The sequence below is a fragment of the Podarcis pityusensis genome, assembly GCF_964106645.2.
Source record: "Podarcis pityusensis genome assembly, chromosome: 7".
Lineage (NCBI taxonomy): Eukaryota > Metazoa > Chordata > Lepidosauria > Squamata > Lacertidae > Podarcis > Podarcis pityusensis.
The window spans coordinates 11,698,960-11,722,413 of record NC_138031.1 but is presented as its reverse complement, the minus strand read 5'-3'; the positions used below and the strand labels follow the sequence as shown (position 1 = coordinate 11,722,413).

The 23,454-nt window shown below is 46.1% G+C and overlaps 1 protein-coding gene across 1 annotated transcript in view; it reads right to left on the bottom strand.

Moving 5' to 3' along the window:
* ADCY8 (adenylate cyclase 8) overlaps positions 1–23,454 on the bottom strand; it is a 142,489-nt gene that overhangs the window by 28,601 nt on the left and 90,434 nt on the right. Inside the window, 5 exon segments of the mRNA XM_081012499.1 lie at positions 3,391–3,563; positions 5,149–5,238; positions 7,910–8,111; positions 10,615–10,715; positions 20,230–20,427. Of these exon segments, the coding sequence (XP_080868625.1) occupies positions 3,391–3,563; positions 5,149–5,238; positions 7,910–8,111; positions 10,615–10,715; positions 20,230–20,427 (764 nt within the window).

Below are 23,454 nucleotides of genomic sequence, written 5' to 3'. Positions count from 1 at the left end.
TCCTGCACTAGGTAGGCATAGAAGCTTTAGGGGAGAAACCTCAAAACCTCTAAGTGGTTGGCATCAAATGTCCTATCAATATTAAAGTAGGGTTACCAGATGTTATGTACTGAAGTTCTCACCCTGGGCCAGCAGGGGGATACTGTAAATAGTTTTCACTTAGGTCCACATATGCAAATAAGGGATTGAAAGTGACGTTCAGTGATTGGATAGTTACAGAAAATTGTTACAGTTGCGTGGTAGTGGAGCTCTATATAAGCAGGCTGGCTGAACCCTTCAGTTCAGTTCTGTTCTGGCCTGTGAATAAACAAGAGCTGTTTGAAGAATCGCTGTGTCGTCTGATATGTTCACCCACTATTTAACACCAGACGTCCCCGTTTCCTGGGGACAGTCCCCAGATTTGCGAATAAGTCCCCAGACAAATTCCATCCCCAGAATGTCCCCGGATTTCATCTAATGTCCCCAGGAAACACAGCAGCGGCAGTCTCAGCAGCCCGGAGCAGTTGGCTCTGGCTGGCTTCAGGAGCTGCTCGGAAGTCCCCGTATGATGGTGGAGCAGGGGCTCTAAGATGAACCTTCTGGGCTGCCTTCACCTTCCCTCCGAAAGGCAGTGTGAAGCCTCACTTCCCAGCTGAGGGATCCCTGCCCCCTCCTGCTTGCACACAAGTAGGAATTGAATTGGGGCTTGTTATGTACTGAGTTGAATAGGATCCAAAATGCAACAGTCTGATTGGTCCTAGAACAATAGGATTCAGAATGCAGCAGTCTGATTGGTCCTAGAACAATAGGATTCAGAATGCAGCAGTCTGGTGGTCCACTGGAGCCACCCAATCCAACTCCAGGTGGAAGTGAATCCGCAACCTGATTGGCCTACAGGAGAATCCCAGAATTAGCCCATCACATGGGGCCCATTGTGTAAATAATGTATATAAAGCAGACATTTCGGGGGAACTTCCATTCCTCCTCACTACTCTGAGCTGAATAAAGAGCATGAAATCCACACTCGACTCCGAGTATATTTCAGGGCTGCTCCGATGGAAAGGGAGGCATCGCGCTACCCGAGCCTCATCACTGCCGCTGCTCTCGGCCTTCCTTCTCCACCTTCCCCATGCCTGACCCACCGCGCATTGCTTCCCCACCACCACCAAAGAACCAACAACTCAGGGGCTGCCCAGGCTCATGGAGAAAGGAGATAGAAGCCCTGGAGGAAGGGGAAATGTGGCGATTGAGGTCAAGGCGGTGGCGGCCCTTCTGCCACCGCCATCGCTGCAGCATCAACATCCCGAATGTGGAGTGATTAATTAATTAATTAATTAACTAAAGTGTCCCTGGATTCACTGAAAAAAAATCTGGTAAAGGTAAAGGGACCCCTGACCATTAGGTCCAGTCAAGGTGGGGAGCTCTCATTTTGACTGCTTCCCTTGCCCCAAACTTCCTGCTATTGGAAATCTAGCATGTCAGGGAAAAGGGCTCAATTTGGGTTTCTCCCTGGTAAACTAGCTTTCTACACTCAGGGATTTTCTCTGCTAGGGGTCTTTTCAAGTCTGGAATACCCTCTTTTTCCCCTGACCCTCTCCAGCCCTCGTGAGCATATCGTGCTGACTGAAGTGCTGCAGTTCAGGGGAAGGGGGAAAAAAGCTTTGCCATTTCTGCTGGGTATATAAACAGATCCTTACACAACATCCTTTCATTTCTTCAAATAACAAAAGTAAAAATAGCCTTGAGAAATAGAGACCCTTACCCGAGTCATCTCATATCTAGACAAGATAATTCCTTAGTGGTGCTGGGAATATCTCATCAGCTGGAAAACGGATTCATCAGAAATGAAAGAGGGTGTGCTTATTATGGATCCACAAATAGGAAAGCAATACCACGGATGGTTTGAGGTGTCAATCTTTTACTCCTATTACTGTCAAAAAATGCAGCTCTTTTGTCAGCTGCCGGCTAGGCTGTCGCATGGAAATGAGGATGGGGTTCAGGCATCAGGTGTGAATGTCTGGGAGAAGCTAAAGCTGTATTTTCCTCCCTCTCTCACTTTTCTGAACGCAGAATAGTGAGGGCAGAACGAGAAATTGCCTTAATTATGTAGCAGGCAGCTTCAGGCCTTGCTTTTCCTGAAATAATCACAAGCAGAAGGGAACCCAATTCTTTCTGGGAAGGCAATGTGTAGGAAGGCGAGGCTTATCTGTTCACATCCCCCTGCAATCCTCACTCCCCTGCCCCTCTCACAGCTGAGAGCCTCACAAACACAGCCTTGTGAGGAATTGAAGACTACAAAACCCATGATGGAGTGATGGAGTATGGCTGTCAATGAAACACTCATGCACAAGAATTGTAGAGTCCTTCATGGAACTGCCTGGGGCCTTTAATATAAGGTTACCAGATTTTTTTCCAATGAATCCGTGGGACGCAAAAAATATGGTATCTTAAACCAAGTCATCCCATAGGTCCATCTAGCTCAGTACTGTCTACACGGACAGGCAGCAGCTCTGCAGCTTTTCCAGCCCTAACTGGACATGCCAGGGACTGAACCCAGTACATTCTGTATTCAAAGTCTGTGCTCCGGTGCGTAATGGAGGTGAAATAAAAAAATTAAGGTCTTATAGATATAATAAATGTTCATAAATGTACCAAGCAAACAAGTACATAAATATATAAACCACATGTCTGAAGCAGCACAGGAAAACAGCCCTGAAACCATTTTGACTCCCAAACTGACCAAATGATTTCTCTGCAAGGTCAAGGGAAATGGAAAAGCCTCCCCATTGTCTTTTCATTCACAAATCCTGTCTTAAGGGTATGTCTGTGTATGAATAGGGTGAGCCTGTGACCTGGCTCAGGAACTAAGTATTTATCATGACAAAAGACTGGCCAGGCTCCCCAGGGTATCCAATCAAGTAAGCATTAACAGGTAACCTGCCAGACAGGAGGTAAACAACGCACTCAGTTTTCTGCTGTAGACCGCCTTTTCTGTGATGTAGGTATGATGTGTCTGGGGGGTGGTCTTGAGCTACACCCCTTCTGTGATGTATGTATGATGTTTCTGGGGGTGGTCTTGGACTCCAGGGCTGGCAATTCAAAATGTCTATATAAGGGCGGGCACACCTTGGTTCAGGGTCCTCCTCCTTCTCCTGCGTGTGAAGGGGGCACCCTGTTGCAACAGTTCAATAAAGATCAGGCTTACGAGCTGCTTTGCTTCTCAATATTCTCTGTTTGGCCTCTGTTATTTTCTCTGACCGATGGAGAACCTACAAAGGACTCTATAAGGGCTCTTGTGTCCCCCATAAGGGAATAAGGGCAGATTTTCGTTTATTATAGAGGGAAGAGGGGTAATTCAATGCCATCAAAGATCCCGGGCTGCAGGCGTTTAAAGCTGCGTTAAACACTTACTCTCCATTGTGATTGATGTCGTCGTATCGCAGGAACAGCGAAGCGTAAATGGTCTCTGTCAGGAAGCAGTAGATGGCAATCATAATGAGCAGCACCGCGAGCTTGAGGACGGAATTGAGACGGAGGAAAACAGCACACGTCACCATCGCCAGGATGCCGGTGAAGACGAAATACTTTGGAAAGGAGATTGGGATAGGAATTCATTTCAGCTTCCAGCGCTCATGAATCTGCATTTCGTTCCCCCCAACTCTGGCTGTCTATTTCCAGGCTGCTACTGTTGGCCATACTTGCAGCCCGGGTTGGAAAGTCCTCTGGGAAGGATTCTTCATTAAATTATCTTGCCATTGATATATAATTTTATGGTATTACTCTGAAAAAAAACTGGTGTTATGAGCCATCAAGCCTCAGAAATACACTTTTTCCAAAAAGTTTCCACAATTTCGGCCACTGATGTAGAATTGCAGCCTCTGATCATTATCACATGTCTGTATATCACCTCTCCGTATATATGGTCACTCAGCTCCACTATGGACTCTGTGAGGCAGGTTATGCTGGGCTACCCAATGAGCTTGACGGCTGATATTTCCCTACTCAAAGGCCAACAGTCTATTAAACCACACTGGTTTCAACCAGTAAGGAGGCAGTCCTATAGCAAGATCTGCAGTTTGGACATGGCAGAACTTCGGTTGAGCTTGAGCTGGGGCCTGTGTAAGTCCCCAGTGTGGTGTAGTGGTTAAGAGCAGTGGACTCGTAATCTGGTGAACCGGGTTCACGTCTCCGCTCCTCCACACGCAGCTGCTGGGTGACCTTGGGCTAGTCACACGTCTTTGAAGTCTCTCAGCCCCACTCACCTCACAGAGTGTTTGTTGTGGGGGAGGAAGGGAAAGGAGAATGTTAGCCGCTTTGAGGCTCCTTTGGGTAGTGATAAAGCGGGATATCAAATCCAAACTCTCCGTCTTCTTCCCCCCAAAGTGGTGTTCTGAGACTTAAGCTGGATCCTAACTCTGTTCAGCTCAGCCACGCGACCTGAGGGAAAAAGGTGGTGCAAGCCAACCTCTATTTTAAAGGCTTGCTTTGTGTCTGACAGGTTTGGAGCTCCAGAACAGGGTTTGGATCTAGTGTACAGTGGTATCTCTGGTTAAGAACTTAATTCGTTCTGGAGGTCTGTTCTTAACCTGAAACTGTTCTTAACCTGAGACACCACTTTAGCTAATGGGGCCTCCTGCTGCTGCCGGGCCACCGGAGCACAATTTCTGTTCTCATCCTGAAGCAAAGTTCTTAACCTGAAGCACTATTTCTGGGTTAGCGGAGTCTGTAACCTGAAGCGTATGTAACCTGAGGTACCACTGTATTTGTAACAAGAACACCAATGTGATCGAGTTAGATGTAGCTCAATGACTAGCAAAGTGGTCGCTGACTTCAGTGATGGGCTGGGGCGGGGGAGACCTCAGCAGTGACAGTCTCTATTGCAGATAGGTAGCCGTGTTGGTCTGCCATAATCAAAATAAAAAAAAATCCTTCCAGTAGCACCTTTAAGACCAACTAAGTTAGTTCTTGGTATGAGCTTTCGTGTGCAAGAAGAAGTGTGCTTGCACACGAAAGCTCATACCAAGAACTAACTTAGTTGGTCTTAAAGGTGCTACTGGAAGGATTTTTTTTAGTCTCTATTGCATAAGCACTCTCTTGTGGAGCCTTGCAATGGGAAGGTTAGTTGTGAATAAAAGCACTGCCCTTCTAAAACAGTCCGCTCAGAATTACCTCTGGGTAGGAGCAAAGGTCCGTTAAATACACAGAAGAGTTGAAAGTCTGGTTCTTAAAGGGCATCGGTTTGTCAAAATCACACCATAGCTGCGGACACAGAAGGAGAAGAATTTTTATTGCAAAAAATCAAGTCATTTATGCATCAATCATATGAGAGTGATTAAATACTGGCTTTGGGTAACACCTGATGTTAGAGTAGACTCACTCAAATCAATGGTTCAACATTGACAAGGGATATTACCTTGTGTGTGTATGTGTATTTTAGTCGATAGGTCCCTTTTTGCCTATCAAAAATCCCTCAAAGTAGCTTAAAAGGTAAAGATAAAGGGACCCCTGACCATTATGTCCAGTCGCGGATGACTCTGGGGTTGAGGCGCTCATCTCGCTTTATTGGCTGAGGGAGCCGGTGTACAGCTTCCGGGTCATGTGGCCAGCATGACTAAGCCGCTTCTGGCAAACCAGAGCAGCGCATGAAAATGCCGTTTACCTTCCCGCCGGAGCGGTACCTATTTATCTACTTGCACTTCGATGTGCTTTCGAACTGCTAGGTGGGCAGGAGCAGGGACCGAGCAACGGGAGCTCACTCCGTCGCGGGGATTCAAACTGCCAACCTTCTGATCGGCACGTCCTAGGCTCTGTGGTTTAACCCACAGCGCCACCTGCATCCCCAACAAAATAGCTTACAACAGAATAATAAGAAATTAAGAAAATAATGAAGCATCACTAGCAAATCTCACTGACAAGATTAAAAATATTAAAATGGCAGGTAAAATAAAAATTCTCATAAGGTTTTGGGCAGAAGGAAGGTGCAACACAGGCCAAGAACAATGGGTGAGTGTCGCCAGCCTCCCTGCTTGGAAGAGTAATGAATCAGAATTGGCGTGGGAAGAGAATTAAAGGATTATTATAATATTACTATTACAATCAATTTATTAATTGCCTTCTACATCAACATTTCAAGGTGATTACCACGATTGTTCATTTCTTAGGGTTTCAGTTTTGTCTTAACTGTATCCACTGGTTTTGTTGTCTTCAACTGTTTTTAATTATTTTATGTGTAATAAACCCTTTTATCCAGGGAGACTCTGTTTGGGTTGGTGGAGCTAAGCCTATACAGTGGTACCTTGGTTTACAACCATAATCCGTTCCGGAGGTCCGGCTGTAAACCAAAAGAGGTTGTAACCCAAGGCGTGCTTTCGCCAATGGGGCCTCCCTCCCAAAATTGGTTGTAATAATAAAAAAGAGGATTGCAGTCCAAAAAAAGGGACATACACTTCTGGGTTTGACATGGTTGTAATCCAAAACAGTTGTAATCCAAAGCAGTTGCAAACCAAAATACCACTGTATGGCTTACCTAAAACTTGGAGAACCTCCGGAACCAAACAGTGAGAACCAATTTCCTGGTCATGAACAGTTTAGATGTCTGAGAAACAGGAACGTGTCAAAGAATTAAGGCTCTTTGCTAATTCAGTCAAATCTGATTTGGGTTATATTTATACATCTTAGTCTATTGGAAGCTAAATTATCACAGCTGACTATATGTAGTTGGAAGATAGATTGGTACTTTATTTGCATTAGCCACTAGACATAGCAATAAGATAAAATATACCAGGGATAGAGCTAAGCAGTTAGCTGTACAAAATACATTTATTTTTTTTATTATAAAAAAGGTAAAGGACCCCCGGACGGTTCAGTCCAGTCAAAGGCGACTATGGGGTGCGGTGCTCATCTTGCTTTCAGGCCGAGGGAGCTGGCATTTGTCCGCAGACAGCTTTCCAGGTCATGTGGCCAGCATGACTAAACCACTTCTGGTGCAATGGGACACCGTGATGGAAGCCAGAGCACACGGAAATGCCGCTTACCCTCCCACCACAGCGATACCTATTTATCTACTTGCACTGGCGTGCTTTCAAACTGCTAGGTTGGCAGGAGCTGGGACAGAGCAACGGGAGCTCATCCCGTCACGGGGGTTCGAAACGCCGACCTTCTGATCAGCAAGCCCAAGAGGCTCAGTGGTTTAGACCACCCGCTTCCCTACAAAATACTTTTATATCAGTACAAATGACAGAATTCATACACGTTCCTTCAGCTGCAGATCAAACATGAGAGCCAATAGGTTTTCTTTTGATTTATTTTCTTAAAAACAAAATGTTAGAAAGTTAATCAAATAATAGATCTTATTCTAACTGCCCCTGCTAAAAAATTTGCAGTTTTTGCTGTTGCTTGGTTATCTTAATCTGCCAAAAGAAAGGACAAGCGACCTGATATGAATAGTAGAAGAGGGGTAAGTAATAACCTCACTCCTCAAATCTTTATAAAGAGTACAGTCTAGCAGTACATGAGCTACTGATTTGATACTGCCATCTCCACACGGACATGAACTGTTTTCAGTGGAATTTTTTTTTAATTCAGCCCTCCAGTATGAGTCTATATGTAGCCGGAAATAGCAACATATACTGAGCAGAATAAAGCAAGAGGATTTTCTTTTTCTTTTAAAAAAGATTATCTTCACAAGGGACAAATCAGGCTCCATGTAATCCCACACTACAGCAGACTGATTTCCCCTGATATTCGACAGCTCTGACTTGTCTCTGTGACAACATTAAAATCCTCCCTTGTATACATGCATTAGAAGCTCCTGCGGCTGAAAAACAAAACAAAAAGCTATCCGTTGAAATAATTCATAAATCTTCTTCCTCTCCCCCAGCCTTGCCCTCTGCCCATCTCCAGACCCTTCCCGACCCCCTTGGGGGCTTACGATGTTGATGATGGCTCCCAGGAAATTAATCATAATCGAGGCAAAGATGATGACATTCCTGGCCAAGTAAGTCTCGTTGATCCAGCAGCACGTTTTCCGGAGCACGAGAGGCAAACATTTATAATCCTCCGCGGTTGTGATTAAGACGAGAGCCGAGTGCAGCATAATCAGGATGGAAAACTGGACGATCATCGGTACCATCCTGAGGAAGGGGAGGAAAAAGAGGATATCGTGAGAATCCATGTCTTGAAAGAGGAATAATAAAATAATAATTTTTTTTTAATTTATATCCCACCCTCCCCAGCCAAAGCCGGGCTCAGAGTGGCTAACAACAATAAAAGTAACACAACGTTCTAAAATCAATTCATTTTAAAATAAATTCAAAATCAAATTCATGGCAACCATTGGGCTAGAGTTTTGTGAGGATTACCAAAGGAGGGGGTCAGACTGTGCCTGGGCCAAAGTCCTGGTGGAACAGCTCTGTCTTGCAGGCCCTGTGAAAAGATGACAAGTCCCGCAGGGCCCTAGTCTCTTGTGACAGAGTGTTCCACCAGATCGGGGCCATGGCCGAAAAAGCCCTGGCTCTGGTCGAGGCCAGCCTAGCCTCCCTGTGGCCCGGGACCTCCAAGGTGTTTTTGTTTGAAGACCGTAAGGTCCTCCGTGGGACATACCAGGAGAGTCGGTCCCGTAGGTACGAGGGTCCTAGGCCGTATAGGGCTTTAAAGATTAAAACCAGCACCTTGAACCTGATCCTGTACTCCACTGGGAGCCAGTGCAGCTGGTATAGCACTGGGTGAATGTGATCCCACGGTGAGGACCCCATAAGGAGTCTCGCCGTGGCATTCTGCATCCGCTGGAGTTTCTGGGTCAGTCTCAAGGGCAGCCCCACGTAGAGTGAGTTACAATAATCCAGTCTGGAGGTGACCGTCACATGGATCACAGGTCAGGGCCAGAGAGATAAGGAGCCAACTGCTTAGCTTGGTGGAGATGAAAAAATGCTGCCTTTGTTATAGCTGCAATCTGCCCCTCCATGGAAAGGGAGGTGTCAAAGATCACACCCAAACTCTTAACGGACGGTGCTGGCACTAATTGTGCCCCTGCATGAGATTTGAGTTGCCCCCCCCCCAATCCCACATCGTCTCGACCCAGCCAAAGGACCTCTGTCTTCGAAGGATTTAACTTCAACCGGCTCCCATGTAACCATCCAGCCCCAGCTTCCAAACATCTGATCAGTGTGTCTGGGGCCGAGTCAGGATGGCCATCCATCAACAGATAGAGTTGGGTGTCATCGGCATACTGATGGCAGCCCAACCCAAAACTCCGGACAAGCTGGGCGAGGGGGTGCAGAAAGATGTTGAGAAGGAGAAGAAGAGTGCTTGGAGGACACAATTTTGGGATATGTGGGAGCAGGGAGTTCAAAGGAGCACGTGAGGCAAAAGCTGGAAGAGGGATAGGGAAGAAGGTAGAGGGCAGAGGAAAATAGCTTGGCGGGAATAAGAATTTAAGGAGAGTTTGCTGGATCAGGCCAATGACCCATCTGGCCCAGTATCCTCACAGAGGCCAACCAGATGACTGGGGAAACCTGGAAGCTGGACACGAGCATAACTGTACTCTGGACAACTCTGATTCCCAGCAACTGGAATTTGGAGGAACTGGTTTAGGATAGTGGTTCTCAATTGGTGCGGGACTTGATATCTTTCCACAGGGCCTGCAAGACAGAGCTGTTCCACTGGGCCTTTGGTTTGGACTCAGTCTGACCCTTATGTTTCCCCTCCCCTTATGGTTTTGATTTATGGGCTACTATTAAAATGAGGCTGCATTTTAAAATGTATTTTAACCCGTATTTTAATAAACTGGTTTTGTTTGTTTGTTTGTTTCCCACCTACATTATGTTTAATTGTAATTTTAATTGATGTTAGCCGTCCTGAGCCCGGTTCTGGCCGGGGAGGGCGGGGAATAATAATAATAATAATAATAATAATAATAATAATAATAATTGATTACTTATACCCCGCCCATCTGGCCGGGCCTCCCCAGCTACTCTGGGGATTTTGTAACAAAATGTGGGGTAATGGAATACCCTTGAAACTAGAGGGGCAGGCGATGGTCGACCTCCGTTCCCCCATTCTCCATAAGCCAATGCCTAACCGCCAAACCTTACAAAGTTGTGACGATTGCGAAGAGGTAGGCAAAAACCAAGTGGCCAGTGCCAATTTGCCAAATGGAAAAAATTCCTACCCGGTCCCCGCCTCAAGACGGGCAACCAACCGAAGTCCAAAGCAAGGCCAAAGGACACTTAAATTAAAGGGAGGGTGGGCGGGTGTTCAGCAGCGCGAAGCAGGTGATTGGCACATGTTGCGCTGCCGTTTTTATACTTTCCCCCACAATCACCCTTCAAAATGATTGGGCAATAGCCCTGGGTGATTGCGGTGCCACGCCGGCGTAAGGGTGATAGCTCCACCCACACCAGGGTGGGGAGGGGGACCAGGTTAAGATTAAGATGATCCCATTTGTAGCTCTGTGAATGGAAGGATGGGAATCTCCTAACAACTCCCAGCACCCTTAACAAATTACATTTCCCAGGATGCTTTGGGGAAGCCATGACTGTTTAAAATGGAATTATACTCCTTCAAATGTACTGTGCATATGAGGCCTGAAACTATTCAGACGGCTGCCTGCAATACCATTCAAGAGAATGCCTTTACCTCGAAGAAGGAAGCAAGCTTTGGATCGCCGTGATAAAGACGAGGACCATGAACGCACACACCAAATTTGACTTGAACACTTCGTCCCTCATTTGGGAATACTGAAATAGAAAAGGGAACACAGAGGGGAAAGAAATAACTTTAGTCTGCTTTGACAGCTCTGCGAAGAGAGCAAGACAGCTTTGCGAGGCTTCTGGGAAATTAGCAAGGCGATCCGGTAAATTAATTAGCTTCCTAGGGTGAGATTTTTAAAAAAATAAGAGTTTTATATATATAGAAAAATCCCCTCAGAAGAAATATGCAGTGGGGGAGATTGTAAATCACCCTCACCAGGGAAGCAAAAGCCGACCGCTCCATCTTGCAACGAACTTTTCCTCGCCTGCTTTTTTCTTTTCGTATAATGAGTCACATTAAAGATGTTTTTTGAAAAGGCAACTTCTGCCACTTAAGCCAGAGGAAGATGCTGCAGCCAAAAGGTTGGGATTGATGGATTGAACGCAAAATGAGCAGCAAGGAAGGAATCCATTTGGTGAGATATCTAGAGAGCAGAGGGGTGTATGTGTTTGAGCTTACAAGATGCAGCCACCACTCACTGGAATCCAGGGAGCTCAGGATTGAACCTTCTGCATGTAAAGCATGTGTTTGACCTGTTCTTTCGGAAGATAGGTAGTGCTAGAGCGCTAGAGGTGATTCACTCCAACAGGTAAAGGGGGCTTATCAGGTCTGGATTTAGGTTTGATGAGGCCCTAAGCTACTGAAGGTAATGGGGCCCTTTATATGTCCAGCTGTCCTTTGTCAACAACAAATCATCATTGTTTTTTGTGTGTTGAATATATACCATATGGTAATTTATGGACTTAATAGATATCTAAAGCCATTTGCACATGCAGAATGTAGGCACCCTATATATAAAAATGAGCAAACCAGTGATATTTTAGGGAGCAGGCTAGCAGGTGTGGCCCATTACTTACATCATAGGAGCCTACACAACACAAAACACTGTTGCTGTATGTACAACACAAAACACCGTTGCTGTATGTAGGTTTTATTTTATTTGCTTTTTATCTTATATTTTGGAAATGTACATCCAGGTTTTTTCCTTTAAATTTTGTGGGGGCCCCCAGGAGAGTGGGGACCTAAGATATAGCTTGTTTAGCTTATACATAAATCCAGTACTGGTACTCTTTTCTATGATCAAGCTGCCTGACTTGAACACTAGGCCAGCTCACGACCTGACGGCAGCTGCGACTGATCTGGAAGTCCTCTGCTCTGGACTTCTATAACTTACATTTCATGTTGGGTCACACTATCCCAGCTGGACCCAGTCTTGGAAAAATAGTTTTTTAACTATTCAGCCGTGAGCTGAATTAGGCCTGCCAGGCATCCTACCAGGCTGTTTTGGTTGAGCGAGACCCACCTGCCCCACACCTGAGGCCAAAGGGGGTTGACAAACAGCTGATAGCTGTGACAAAGTGCCACAGGTGGAACTATGCAAGCCCTGACCACCTTGGGAGGTTGTGGACTCTCCTTCCTTGGAGGTTTTGAAGCAGAGGTTGGATGGCCATCTGTCATGGTTGGCTTAGCTGAGATTCCTGCATTGCAGGGAGTCAAACGAGATGACTCTCGTGGTCCCTTCCAACTCGACCATTCTATGATCAGTTGATTGCCGGGGCTTGCATCTTCGACACTTTGCGAGCCCCAAAGATCAACTGATCATGTGCACGGACGAAAGTGGGTCACTTGATGTCATTGTGATATCCAGCGACTGACAGGTGGACAGCTCCACCCATCTCTCAAACTTGGGCCATGGGGGAGGTAAGGATGTAGAACTCTAAGGCCTTTTCAGAAAGACAGACCAGGCCTGGAAGCAGGAACAGCTGGGTTGGTGTTGTGTACTAGGTGTGTTATTTGCTCCTCAGCCTCAGGGCTGAGGCTTGGACAGGTTCTGGTCCTACTGGATTGGACTGGAGTACACCTATGTTAAAATTTCTGTTTCCAACATTGGTTTGGATCCAGATATGAATCCTCTTCAGACGCTCATCTGTGCAAGTTAAATCGTGGTATCTCCACCCCTCATCCCTGCCACCTTCTCTGTGTTCATCAGGGATGGTCTACAGAGGTTCCAAAACATCTAGGAGCCTCCACAAGTGCAGAATCTTACCCTGCAGTACTTTTGAGTATACGGAGGGTGTGGGGATGAGGGGTCAGAATGCGCACATTCATGTACACTCTCCCTTCCTTGCACCTCAATATAATCCCTCTAAATGATTGTGTTTATAGGGCTATAGGTACAAATAATGCATGACTTGAGACCAGCTTCTTTACATTGATTTCTAGGGGACCTAGATTACTCTGGATTCAACTCACTGTTGAATTATTTACTTATCAAAACTATCTAGGTGATATACAATATCTAGAAAACATGGAAAAGATGGAAAACACGGATCCATATCAGAAACACCCTTCAAAACCAGAACAGAACTGTCATTAAATCTCAAGTCAGGGCATGAACAGAAGAAGGATTGTTAGCTCAGTGGTAAAACATTGGCTTTGCATGCAGAAGCTCTGCAGGTTCCATTCCTGGCATATCCAGGTTGGGCTAGGAATATCTGCAGTCTAAAACCCTGGAGAGCCACTGCTAGTCAGTGCGGTAGGCAACACTAAGCTACATGGACCAATGGTTTGACCTTTCTATGCTTCTAAATACCTTTTGCGCTTGTCAACTGGCTTTCAGTATGATTCCACTTATGAATGTGAAGCTTTTGTCTAACTATCGTGGTGACCAAACCATCATGAACCTGTCCAAAGGTCCTCCTCCTGCCCAAGGCATCTCAACTACTGATAATTTCCATGCCTTGTGGCAATGAATTCAATACATTAACCATATGTTATGTGCAATGCTTCTTTTCATCTGTCCTAAACCTACTGGCAATAAGTTGCACCAGATGACCCTACAGTTGTGATACACCACTTTCATCAACATCAAAAAAGGGTACAAAGGAGGCGGTGGATTTGCATAACATTTTGAAATAATTAGCATAAGTTAAATAGAAGTACAATGAGTGGTATCCAACTTGCACGCCCCATCAGTGCAATGGGATTTCCCCTCCTCTTCTGCACTCTGTTCCTTCCCCCAATCTGCTCTGGAGGGCTGGGGGAACCCCCAAAACAGATTTAGGGGTGGGGTGAGGAGAGGGTGAGAATTCTGTTGGGCAAGCAGAAATCCTTGCTAGCGATGGATACAACCCATTCACCAAGTGGGGAAGGCTACACCCAAGTGATGAGTGTCTCTATTCACTCCATCTTCCACATGCTATTGATGGGCAACTCTCCCGCTTTGTGTTCTTTATCTATAAAATAGTTATGGACCTTCAAATAGAGGATGCTTTCGAGAAACAATTGTTCCCAGTAGGATACGTGGGTACCCGACGCAACACTCTAAATGTTCTGAGAGATGGATGGGTGATATCTGCACCTACTATCTGTACATCATTCATAATTCTACAATAAAATCTCTGGTACATCATAATCCCACGCAGTGTTTAAATTGGAAACTGCCTTGGGTACCTTCACAGGAAGGTAGTATATAAAGACAATAGATATAGAATCTATAAATATTCAGAAGATGGTTGTTTATGAATGATTATTAGGACAACAACAAAACAACAACAAAAACCCATCGCTGTTGGGAAATTAATCGTGTTAACATACCCCAAACACACTGAATGATGACCTCTGTTTTATTGGCAGCTGCTATGCTGGAACGGGAAAATCTCTAGGATCCCAAGGTGTAAGGAAATGAGAAGTCTGTCAAATAGTAAAGTTCAGCCAACTAACTAGAGCCAGTACATGAAGGGACAGCCATAAGATTAGACAGAAATCTAATCTTATGGCTGAGTGGAAACCTTATGTTGACCTTTGGAGGGCCAGACATAATTTTAATAGCAATTGTTTTGCTGCACTGTAATACACTGGGACGCGGGTGGCGCTGTGGGTTAAACCACAGAGCCTAGGGCTTGCCGATCAGAAGGTTGGCGGTTCTAATCCCCACAATGGGGTGAGCTCTCGTTGCTCAGTCCCTGCTCCTGCCAACCTAGCAGTTCAAAAGCACGTCAAAGTGCAAGTAGATAAATAGGTACTGCTCCAGCGGGAAGGTAAATGGCGTTTCTGTGCACTGCTCTGGTTTGCCAGAAGCGGCTTAGTCATGCTGACCACATGACTCGGAAGCTGTACGCCGGCTCCCTCAGCCAAGCGCTGCAACCCCAGAGTCGGCCACGACTGGACCTAATGGTCAGAGGTCCCTTTACCTTTACCTTTACCTGGTCTGAGAGTGAAGGGAGAAGCCAGCTCCCATCCTCTCTGAACAATGGTTGTGCAGGCTAGGGTGAATAACCAGGAATCATGGGAACTGTTGTCCAACAACCTCTAGAGCAGCGGTTCTCAACCTGTGGGTCCCCAGATGTTGTTGGACTATAACTCCCATCATCCCTGAGCTCTGGCCTTGCTAGCTAGGGGTGATGGGAGTTGTAGTTCAACAACATCTGGGGACCCACAGGTTGATAAAGGCTGCTCTAGAGGGACACAATATCCCCACCCCCAGAGCTAGGGCAACATTTTTTTCCTGGCTGTGGTGCATATAAATTGACTAGGAGATGCTTCCCCCACCATTTAGCTCTTTGGACAGATCCTAATCCTATATTTAAAGCACATCCAGTGCACATATAAAAAACATGACTTTCCCCTGCCCCGAAGAATCCTGGGAACTGCAGTTTTCTTCCTTATGGGGGTTCAATTCCCAGCTTCCTTAATAAACTACAATTCCCAGGTTTCTTTGGGGGAAAAGTCATGTGCATTGGACGTGCTTTAAACATATGGTGTGCCAGAGAAAACTGCATTTTTATGCGCCAGCAGGCTCCTGTTTAGATACAGAAGCTAAAGGGGGAAAGCTGGTGACTTTGGACAGGCACTCCCCACCCCCAGGAAAAAATAGCATTGTCAGGCAATGAAAGCTTAATGCAGCCAGTTTACAACGTGGTTCAGCATTAAGTGGTTTGAAGCCTTGTCTTTTCTGATGGGCAAGTACTGGACTGATGCCAAAATAACTTGGCTCCCAAGAAAGCTCTTCTATTATAGACATTTAACCCAGCTAAGCTTTCAATTGCTATTTACGGTTTGTCCTTCTTCTTAAAAAAGAAAAGAAAAAAGTATCATCATTATGATCTGGCCATTGCAAATTGAATTGCAGTCATACAAGGAAGCGGAGAAATTAGATGAGCTGACATGTTTGCAGGTCTGCGGTTATTATCCGTTTCCCGAAAAGAAGAAGAAAAGAAAGCGCTGTTATTTGATTTTCTTCAAGGTTGCTTTCCCTATTCAGCTTGTTTCCAGTATTTTGGAAAATAATGGGATTAAGTGGGCAGGGGGCACTTCCAACCGTGGAGAGTGAGACGCCTTCCGACAAGCAACGCGTCTTGGAAACCCCCACCGAAGCCAATGGGAGCTGTGTTCAGCTGGAAGATGCTTGGACAAGCGATGGGGGAGATGCAACTCTATGAGTCTGCCTACATCAGTCTCACAAGCCCTAAATTAAAGGTGTGTTGCTTCTCATGCTAGGAGGCATTCATGTTTGGAGCAAGGCCTGGAGAAAGATGCTCTGGTGTGAAAGGATTGTGAGCTTCATCCAGTTCCGCTACTAAAAAGCAAACTCCTAGGCTCAGCATACAGTCACGGAAGCACCACATTCAAACTAAGCCCTACCCACTGAAATAAACAGGCCTGAGTCCACGTATGACCATTGTTGGATATCACCCTATCTCCATTGCTCCTAGCTTGGGATTCTAATAATCTGCCAGCAAAATAGCACCCAACATCATACACAAGGGCACCGTTCTATATACCAATCATGGGAAGGAGTGATGGGAGGCAGAGGACTGGAACAACAATTCATTAATGAGAAGAAGTTTACAATAAAATAGAGAAAAATATATATATTATAATCCTGTTTCAAATATCTTTCTCAAGTCTAGCCTGCCTGTAATTTTGGACTCCTTATTAAGCTCTTGGAATTGAGTCACTTCCTTGGATAAAATCAATTTCCCCTCATTCTCCTGACCTTGATGACATACCGTATTTTTCGCTCCATAGGACGCACTTTTTCCCCTCCAAAAATGAAGGGGAAATGTGTGTGCGTCCTATGGAGCGAATGCAGGCTTTCGCTGAAGCCTGGAGAGCGAGAGGCATCGGTGCGCACCGACCCCTCTCGCTCTCCAGGCTTCAGGAAGCTATCCGCAAGCCTTGCAAGCCCGGTGGGAGTTCCCGCGGGCTCACAAGGCTTGCAGGCAGCAGCCTGCAGCCCCGGCGAGCGTCCGCAAGCCTTGCGCGCCCGGCAGGAGGTCCCGCCGAGCGCGCGAGGCTTGGGGCAGCAGCCTGTCGCCCGAAGCACGGGGAGCCCTCCGGAGGGCTCCCCATGCTTCGGGCGAGTGTCTGCAAGCCTTGCGCGCCCGGCAGGAGGTCCCGCCCAGCGCGCAAGGCTTGGGGCGGCAGCCTGTCGCCCGAAGCACGGGGAGCCCTCCGGAGGGCTCCCCGTGCTTCGGGCGAGTGTCTGCAAGCCTTGCGCGCCCGGCAGGGGGTCCCGCCGAGCGCGCGAGGCTTCGGGCGGCAGCTTGTCGCCCGAAGCACGGGGAGCCCTCCGGAGGGCTCCCCGTGCTTCGGGCGAGTGTCTGCAAGCCTTGCGCGCCCGGCAGGAGGTCCCGCCCAGCGCGCAAGGCTTGGGGCTGCAGCTTGTCGCCCGAAGCACGGGGAGCCCTCCGGAGGGCTCCCCGTGCTTCGGGCGAGTGTCTGCAAGCCTTGCGCGCCCGGCAGGAGGTCCCGCCCAGCGCGCAAGGCTTGGGGCTGCAGCTTGTCGCCCGAAGCACGGGGAGCCCTCCGGAGGGCTCCCCGTGCTTCGGACGAGTGTCTGCAAGCCTTGCGCGCCCGGCAGGAGGTCCCGCCCAGCGCGCAAGGCTTGGGGCTGCAGCTTGTCGCCCGAAGCACGGGGAGCCCTCCGGAGGGCTCCTCTTGCTTCGGGCGAGTGTCTGCAAGCCTTGCGCGCCCGGCAGGAGGTCCCGCCGAGCGCGCAAGGCTTGGGGCGGCAGTCTGTCGCCCGAAGCACGGGGAGCCCTCCGGAGGGCTCCCCGTGCTTCGGGCGAGTGTCTGCAAGCCTCGCGCGCCCGGTGGGAGGTCCCGCCGAGCGCGCGAGGCTTGGGGCGGTAGCCTGCAGCCCGAAGCACGCGAGGCTTGGGGCGGCAGCCGCGGGGGGGGGGTGTAATTTTTTTTATTCATTTCCCCCCCCAAAAAAAAACGAGGTGCGTCCTATGGACCGGTGCGTCCTATAGAACGAAAAATACGGTAGTTCCTCCTATTCCTAGAGCTAGGGTTTTGACCCATCCAGACTGGCCTGTCATTTCAATCTCAAACTTTTATTGGCATATAGACAAAATTCTGAAAGGTGCAGTGCAAAAACAACCACTCCACAAAATCTTCATCTAACAATAAAAATTCTGTAATTTGTGTCATAGGCTGTCACACTCAATCTGCATTGCCCTTTTATTATTATCACCATTACAGTTGATTTATTCATCACCTTCTAAACCACCGCCTCAAGGAGATTTGCACATACAAGCACAGTGGTACTTCGGTTTACGAACTTAATCCATTCCGGAAGTTTGTTCTTAAACTGAAACTGTTCTGAAACCGAGGTGTGCTTTCCCTAATGAGGCCTCCCACCGCCGGTGCCCTTCCACTGTTTGGCTTCCGTTCTTAGACCGAGGTAAAGTTTGCAAACCGGGACACTACTTCCAGTTTTGCGGAGTTCGTAAACCGAATAGTTCATAAACAGGGCTGTTCTTAAACCGAGGTACCGCTGTATTACAAATTGTTAAAAATACAAACCCAACAGATACATTTAAAACAACATTAAAACCCTACCCAAAACCCTAATAAATGGACATGTGTGGTAAAGACTCATTTACTCAGCTGGGAACGCCCACTGGGGGGGAAAATGTATTTAACAGACTGTAGTGATTTACTCAGCACTTAGGACCCTAACATAAAGACTTTGGGCTAATGGCTCAGAGGGGGCATTAAGAACATAGAGAACTGCCTTATACCCAGTCATACTATTGGTCCATCTAGTTCTGTATTGCCCACACTGACTGGACATGGTTGTCCAAGGATTCAGGCCTTATCTAGAGAAGCAAGAGATCTTTTTTGCATGTAAAGCATGTGCTCTAACCACTGAATCACAGCCCTTTCCCAAATCATCAGGGCACTTCCCCAAATCAGGAGCTGATTATCACCAAGTAAGGAGGGCCTGTCATTTCCCAGCTTTAAATCATATACTTGTTGAGTATAATTGATTAATTGACGCTGAAATGGGGAATGCCTAAATGTGAATTACTGAATGTTTAACATGGGAAAACTCCACTGGATTATACTAAGTGGTCTCTGAACTCCTTGATGGGTTGATAATTAACTGTTGTTGTTTTCTACTAGCTAACATGTGAGTGTTTAACCTCAGATCATATGGGAGGCTATTGAATTGCTAATTTGCGACCTTGGAAGGGTGGTGGTTGAATCTTCGTTCCTTGGGTCTGTGGAAGTCAGGATGTGTAAATGACCATCCCCTGTGAGTGAATACAACTCCAGTCAAAATGGAAGCAGTAGGGACAGACAGACCTCTGATTTTACATCTGCTGGGAGTATTTCATATTTTATAAGAAGCTGAGCCTGTGCTGGACTTGTACATGATCTTATGCATGTTTTGCATGTACCATTTACTTCGTCCTGTTTTGAAGAAAGCTCTGCAAGTAAAGCTTTAATCAAAATTATGGACCTTGACAATGTTTTATTCCCAAAAGGAGTCTGTTTTTATGCATCCTGTTGCTTTAAGCTGCACAATATTAATATCTGAAATAATTCTCAAGTGGCTTATTTGCTTTTATGCTCCTCCTCACCCCTTCCAAAAGAGGGTTCTGAATCCTCTCTCCACCCTTTAAAAATGTTCGAAAATACTGTCACAATTTTCGCCTGTTTACATGCATTGCAATGCATGTAAACAGGCGAAAATTGTGACATGCTCATATCCAAAAAAAAAAATGGCCACCAGACTACAGTTTCATACATTTGTGGTAAATATATGGTTATGGCCCATTGACTGTTGGTGAACATTCCTAGGCAGCCAGCTGTCACAAAACCCCTTAGCACATTGTTACAATAAAGGTGTCTCCCGACTTCAGAGCAGAAAAGCAGAGATTTGTTTGTTGGTTGGTTTGTTTAAGCCAATCTTTGTCCCTCCTCCCCCCCCTTTTTATATCACAGTGCTTTGGTTGTCTTGCAAAGCTTAGTCACTTCTTCCAGAAGGGGTTTCCTGGCTCTTAAACTGAGTCATCACACTTATGCAACTACAAGAACTGCAGTGCTTTTGAATTGCTCTCAGATCAGTCTAGGGGAGAGGGCAGGGAGAGAGAAAAATCAGAAAAGAAAACCCAAAGCAATGTCATCTTATTCACTAATTCCAAGACAGTTTTGAGTTGGCAAAAAACGAAAAGAAAAAAGCATCTATCAAGACCCAGCTACCTTATGCTCCAGGCTAGAGTCTTTAAACATCAGGGAGAAAGGCTTGATATGCTCTCTTCGCAATTTATCGCCACTCCGCAAGTCGATGGTGTGCTCTATTCGCTTGTTAATTTCCTCGGGCCCAGACTGGACATGCAAAGCTTGTGCAAGATGGTTTGGAAGCAGATTTATTGAATTTCTTGTTAGGGCAGCCAGAGTCTAGGGGAAAGCACATGCAAAAAGAATAAACTTGCTAGTCCCCTTTGGATTAAAAATGCAATCTTTATTTTATTTTTTATTTTTTGCTGCTTCTCTTTTTTTAATGACAGCATCCCATGCAATTCATTCACCCCGCAAAGTTTTAAATGTAAAGGTCCGAACCACAAAATCCACACAAGTAAAATAGGCAGAACTGCTTTGATGGCATGTTTTCAATGGGTTTTGAAGCTGGCAATTCCATTTGTCCATCTGTCATCTGTCCATTTATTATTATTATTATTATTATTATTATTATTATTATGAATTGCTGTTAATAATTTTTGAAGGAATACAACTGCACATCATCCAATAACAAGTTAAACCCATCAAAACAATTTCCAAAGCAGAGGAGTGGGGAAAGATCATGTGCTGCATGGAATATATGGTCTGACCCGGTATAAGGAAGCTACCTATGTTCTTATTCCTTTTGGAATAAGACAACGTCTAGCTTGGTGTTGTCTGCACTAACAGCAGCTCTCCAGCATTTCAGAAAGCAGTCTTTTCCCAGCCTTACCTGAATATGCTGGGGATTGAACCTGGATCAGGGGGAGAACAAGGTAAGGTGACAACCCTCAGACCATCTCATGATGATGGAGGATGTGGGAAAGGGCTCAGGTGCTTCATGGGCAACAGTGGAGAACCTCATGGGCACCACTGCACCCAGGTGCACCAGGTTGGTGACCCTTGTGCTGAAGTCTCCCCATGGATTGCTATTGTGGCTACAGCCATATGGAATGGGAAATGTATAAAACAGCAAGATTGCATGGCTGCCCAGCGGGGATTTGCTTGTACACAGGGACCTGAGTTTCTACTCCCCCATGTACAATAATATTTTCTGGGAAGCTGTGTGGTCCCAGCCACTCAAACATTACTTCCTTCACAGGGCTGCATTCACAGCAAGGCACTCTGGTTTGGGGATTTGACTGTTCAAGATGAACCAGGTCTACAGAATTCATGTATACTTATGAATTTCATACTTATCACCACAGCCATATCTATCTCTACTGCTCAGATGTAAGTCTAGCACTGAGGAACTACTCCTAAATAAGTGTGTGTAGGGTTTCAGCGTACGGATGCCGCTATTACAGAACACACACACACACCATACACTGAAAAATTAATAGTAGCATTAAAAAGATAAATTGCTACAATATATGTGTTTGAAGCTGAATCTCAGATATCAACACATAGTGTCCTGCTGGTTCAAAAAAAGATGCCATCAAGTTCAGCATCCTGTACCAGGTGGTCACTTTACAGAGAGCTTTCCAGTCCATGCCTTGTTTAAAGAGATATAGAATCCAAGAAGGGACATCAACAGGGTCCTCAAAGTCACCTGCCCACAGGATAGAAGGCTGAGCAGGCAGAAAGGCCACCTGGTCACTATCTTCCCACCACACTGAGATGCATCATATTTCTATTTCAATAATAGCCATTGTTTCTAAATCTGCATCTCTGTGTATAAAATTAGCACGTGCCAATTTCATGCAAACCAACATCCTTTCTGAAGGACGCATTGCAGCGAGTAAGGAGCTACCCTAATTCTGTTCTCAGAGGCAGTCTCTGGTGGACCGAGAATCTATGGAACTTTTCCTCCAGTCTTTGTCCCTTCCTTCCAGCCATTGATATTTAAAGCTACACTCTCTCTGAACATGGAGACTTATTTTGGTTATCATGGCCAAAGCTCCTCATAGACCCAACTCCCCAGTCTATCAGTCCCCATGCATTAAGTGGTAGTGAACTGCATTACTTAGTGTATAATTGGAAGGCAACTGACAATTATTTTTCATGGTTTCTGCTCTCATCGAGGGCCCACCTTCTATGTTAAGGTTACCAGATTTTTTTCAATGAATCCAGGGACACTTTTCAACTTCAATGGATTTTGCATGGGGACTGATTTGCAAATCCGGGGACTGTCCCTGGGAAACGGGGACGTCTGGTAGCCTTACTCTACATACCATTGTATGTGTGTTGGCTGCATCTTCACCTTTGAGCAAATTATTGTGTGGGTTTGTGGGTGGGGGGAATATACGGAATTGTAGTTCCCATCATACACATTGGCAGAACATCTGCAAAAGGTTCAGCTTGAATCTTTTCAAGGGCTGTAGATCAGCAGTACAGCATCTGCTTCGCATGCAGAAGGTCTCAGGTTCAGTCCCCAGCATCTCCAGGTAAGTCTGGGAAAGATGCTTGTCTGTAATCCTGGGGAGCTGCTGTCAGTGCAGACAGTACTGCGCTAGATGGATGAATGGTCAGTATAAGGCAACATTATTATTTTTTGTCCCTATGAACATACCTCACAGGGCTGTTGTGAGGACAAATGGAGGGAGTCCATATTTTTCACCCTCGGACAACAGGGGAAATACAAACGTAATAAGTAAATAAGGCAGGCTGTAGCTGGGTTGTCACACAATGGGAAGAATAGCGGCTGTGTGTTACTTTCCCATGTGATTTATCGCAACTGGGAAGCACGTGGAGCCAAAGAGCATAGCTGTTAACAGGTATGTTCTCTACTACAGCTACTGCCATGACACTGGCATGGAGCGTGCTAAAATGGAGGGAGAGTACAAAAAAATAATTAAAAATAGCTGCATATGCTCAGAATGAACACACACACAAACTGTAAAACTGTAAGACAGAAGTTTTGAACAAAGAGAACCCCAGTGTCATGCTCAAAAGGCCTGAGGTATTTCCCTCCAGAAGCAGAGACATCACCTTGCCAACAAAGGTCCGTATAGTTAAAACTATGGTTTTCCCAGTAGTGATGTATGGAAGTGAGAGCTGGACCATAAAGAAGGCTGATCGCCGAAGAATTGATGCTTTTGAATTATGGTGTTGGAGGAGACTCTTGAGAGTCCCATGGACTGCAAGAAGATCAAACCTATCCATTCTGAAGGAAATCAGCCCTGAGTGCTCACTGGAAGGACAGATCGTGAAGCTGAGGCTCTAATACTTTGGCCACCTCATGAGAAGAGAAGACTCCCTGGAAAA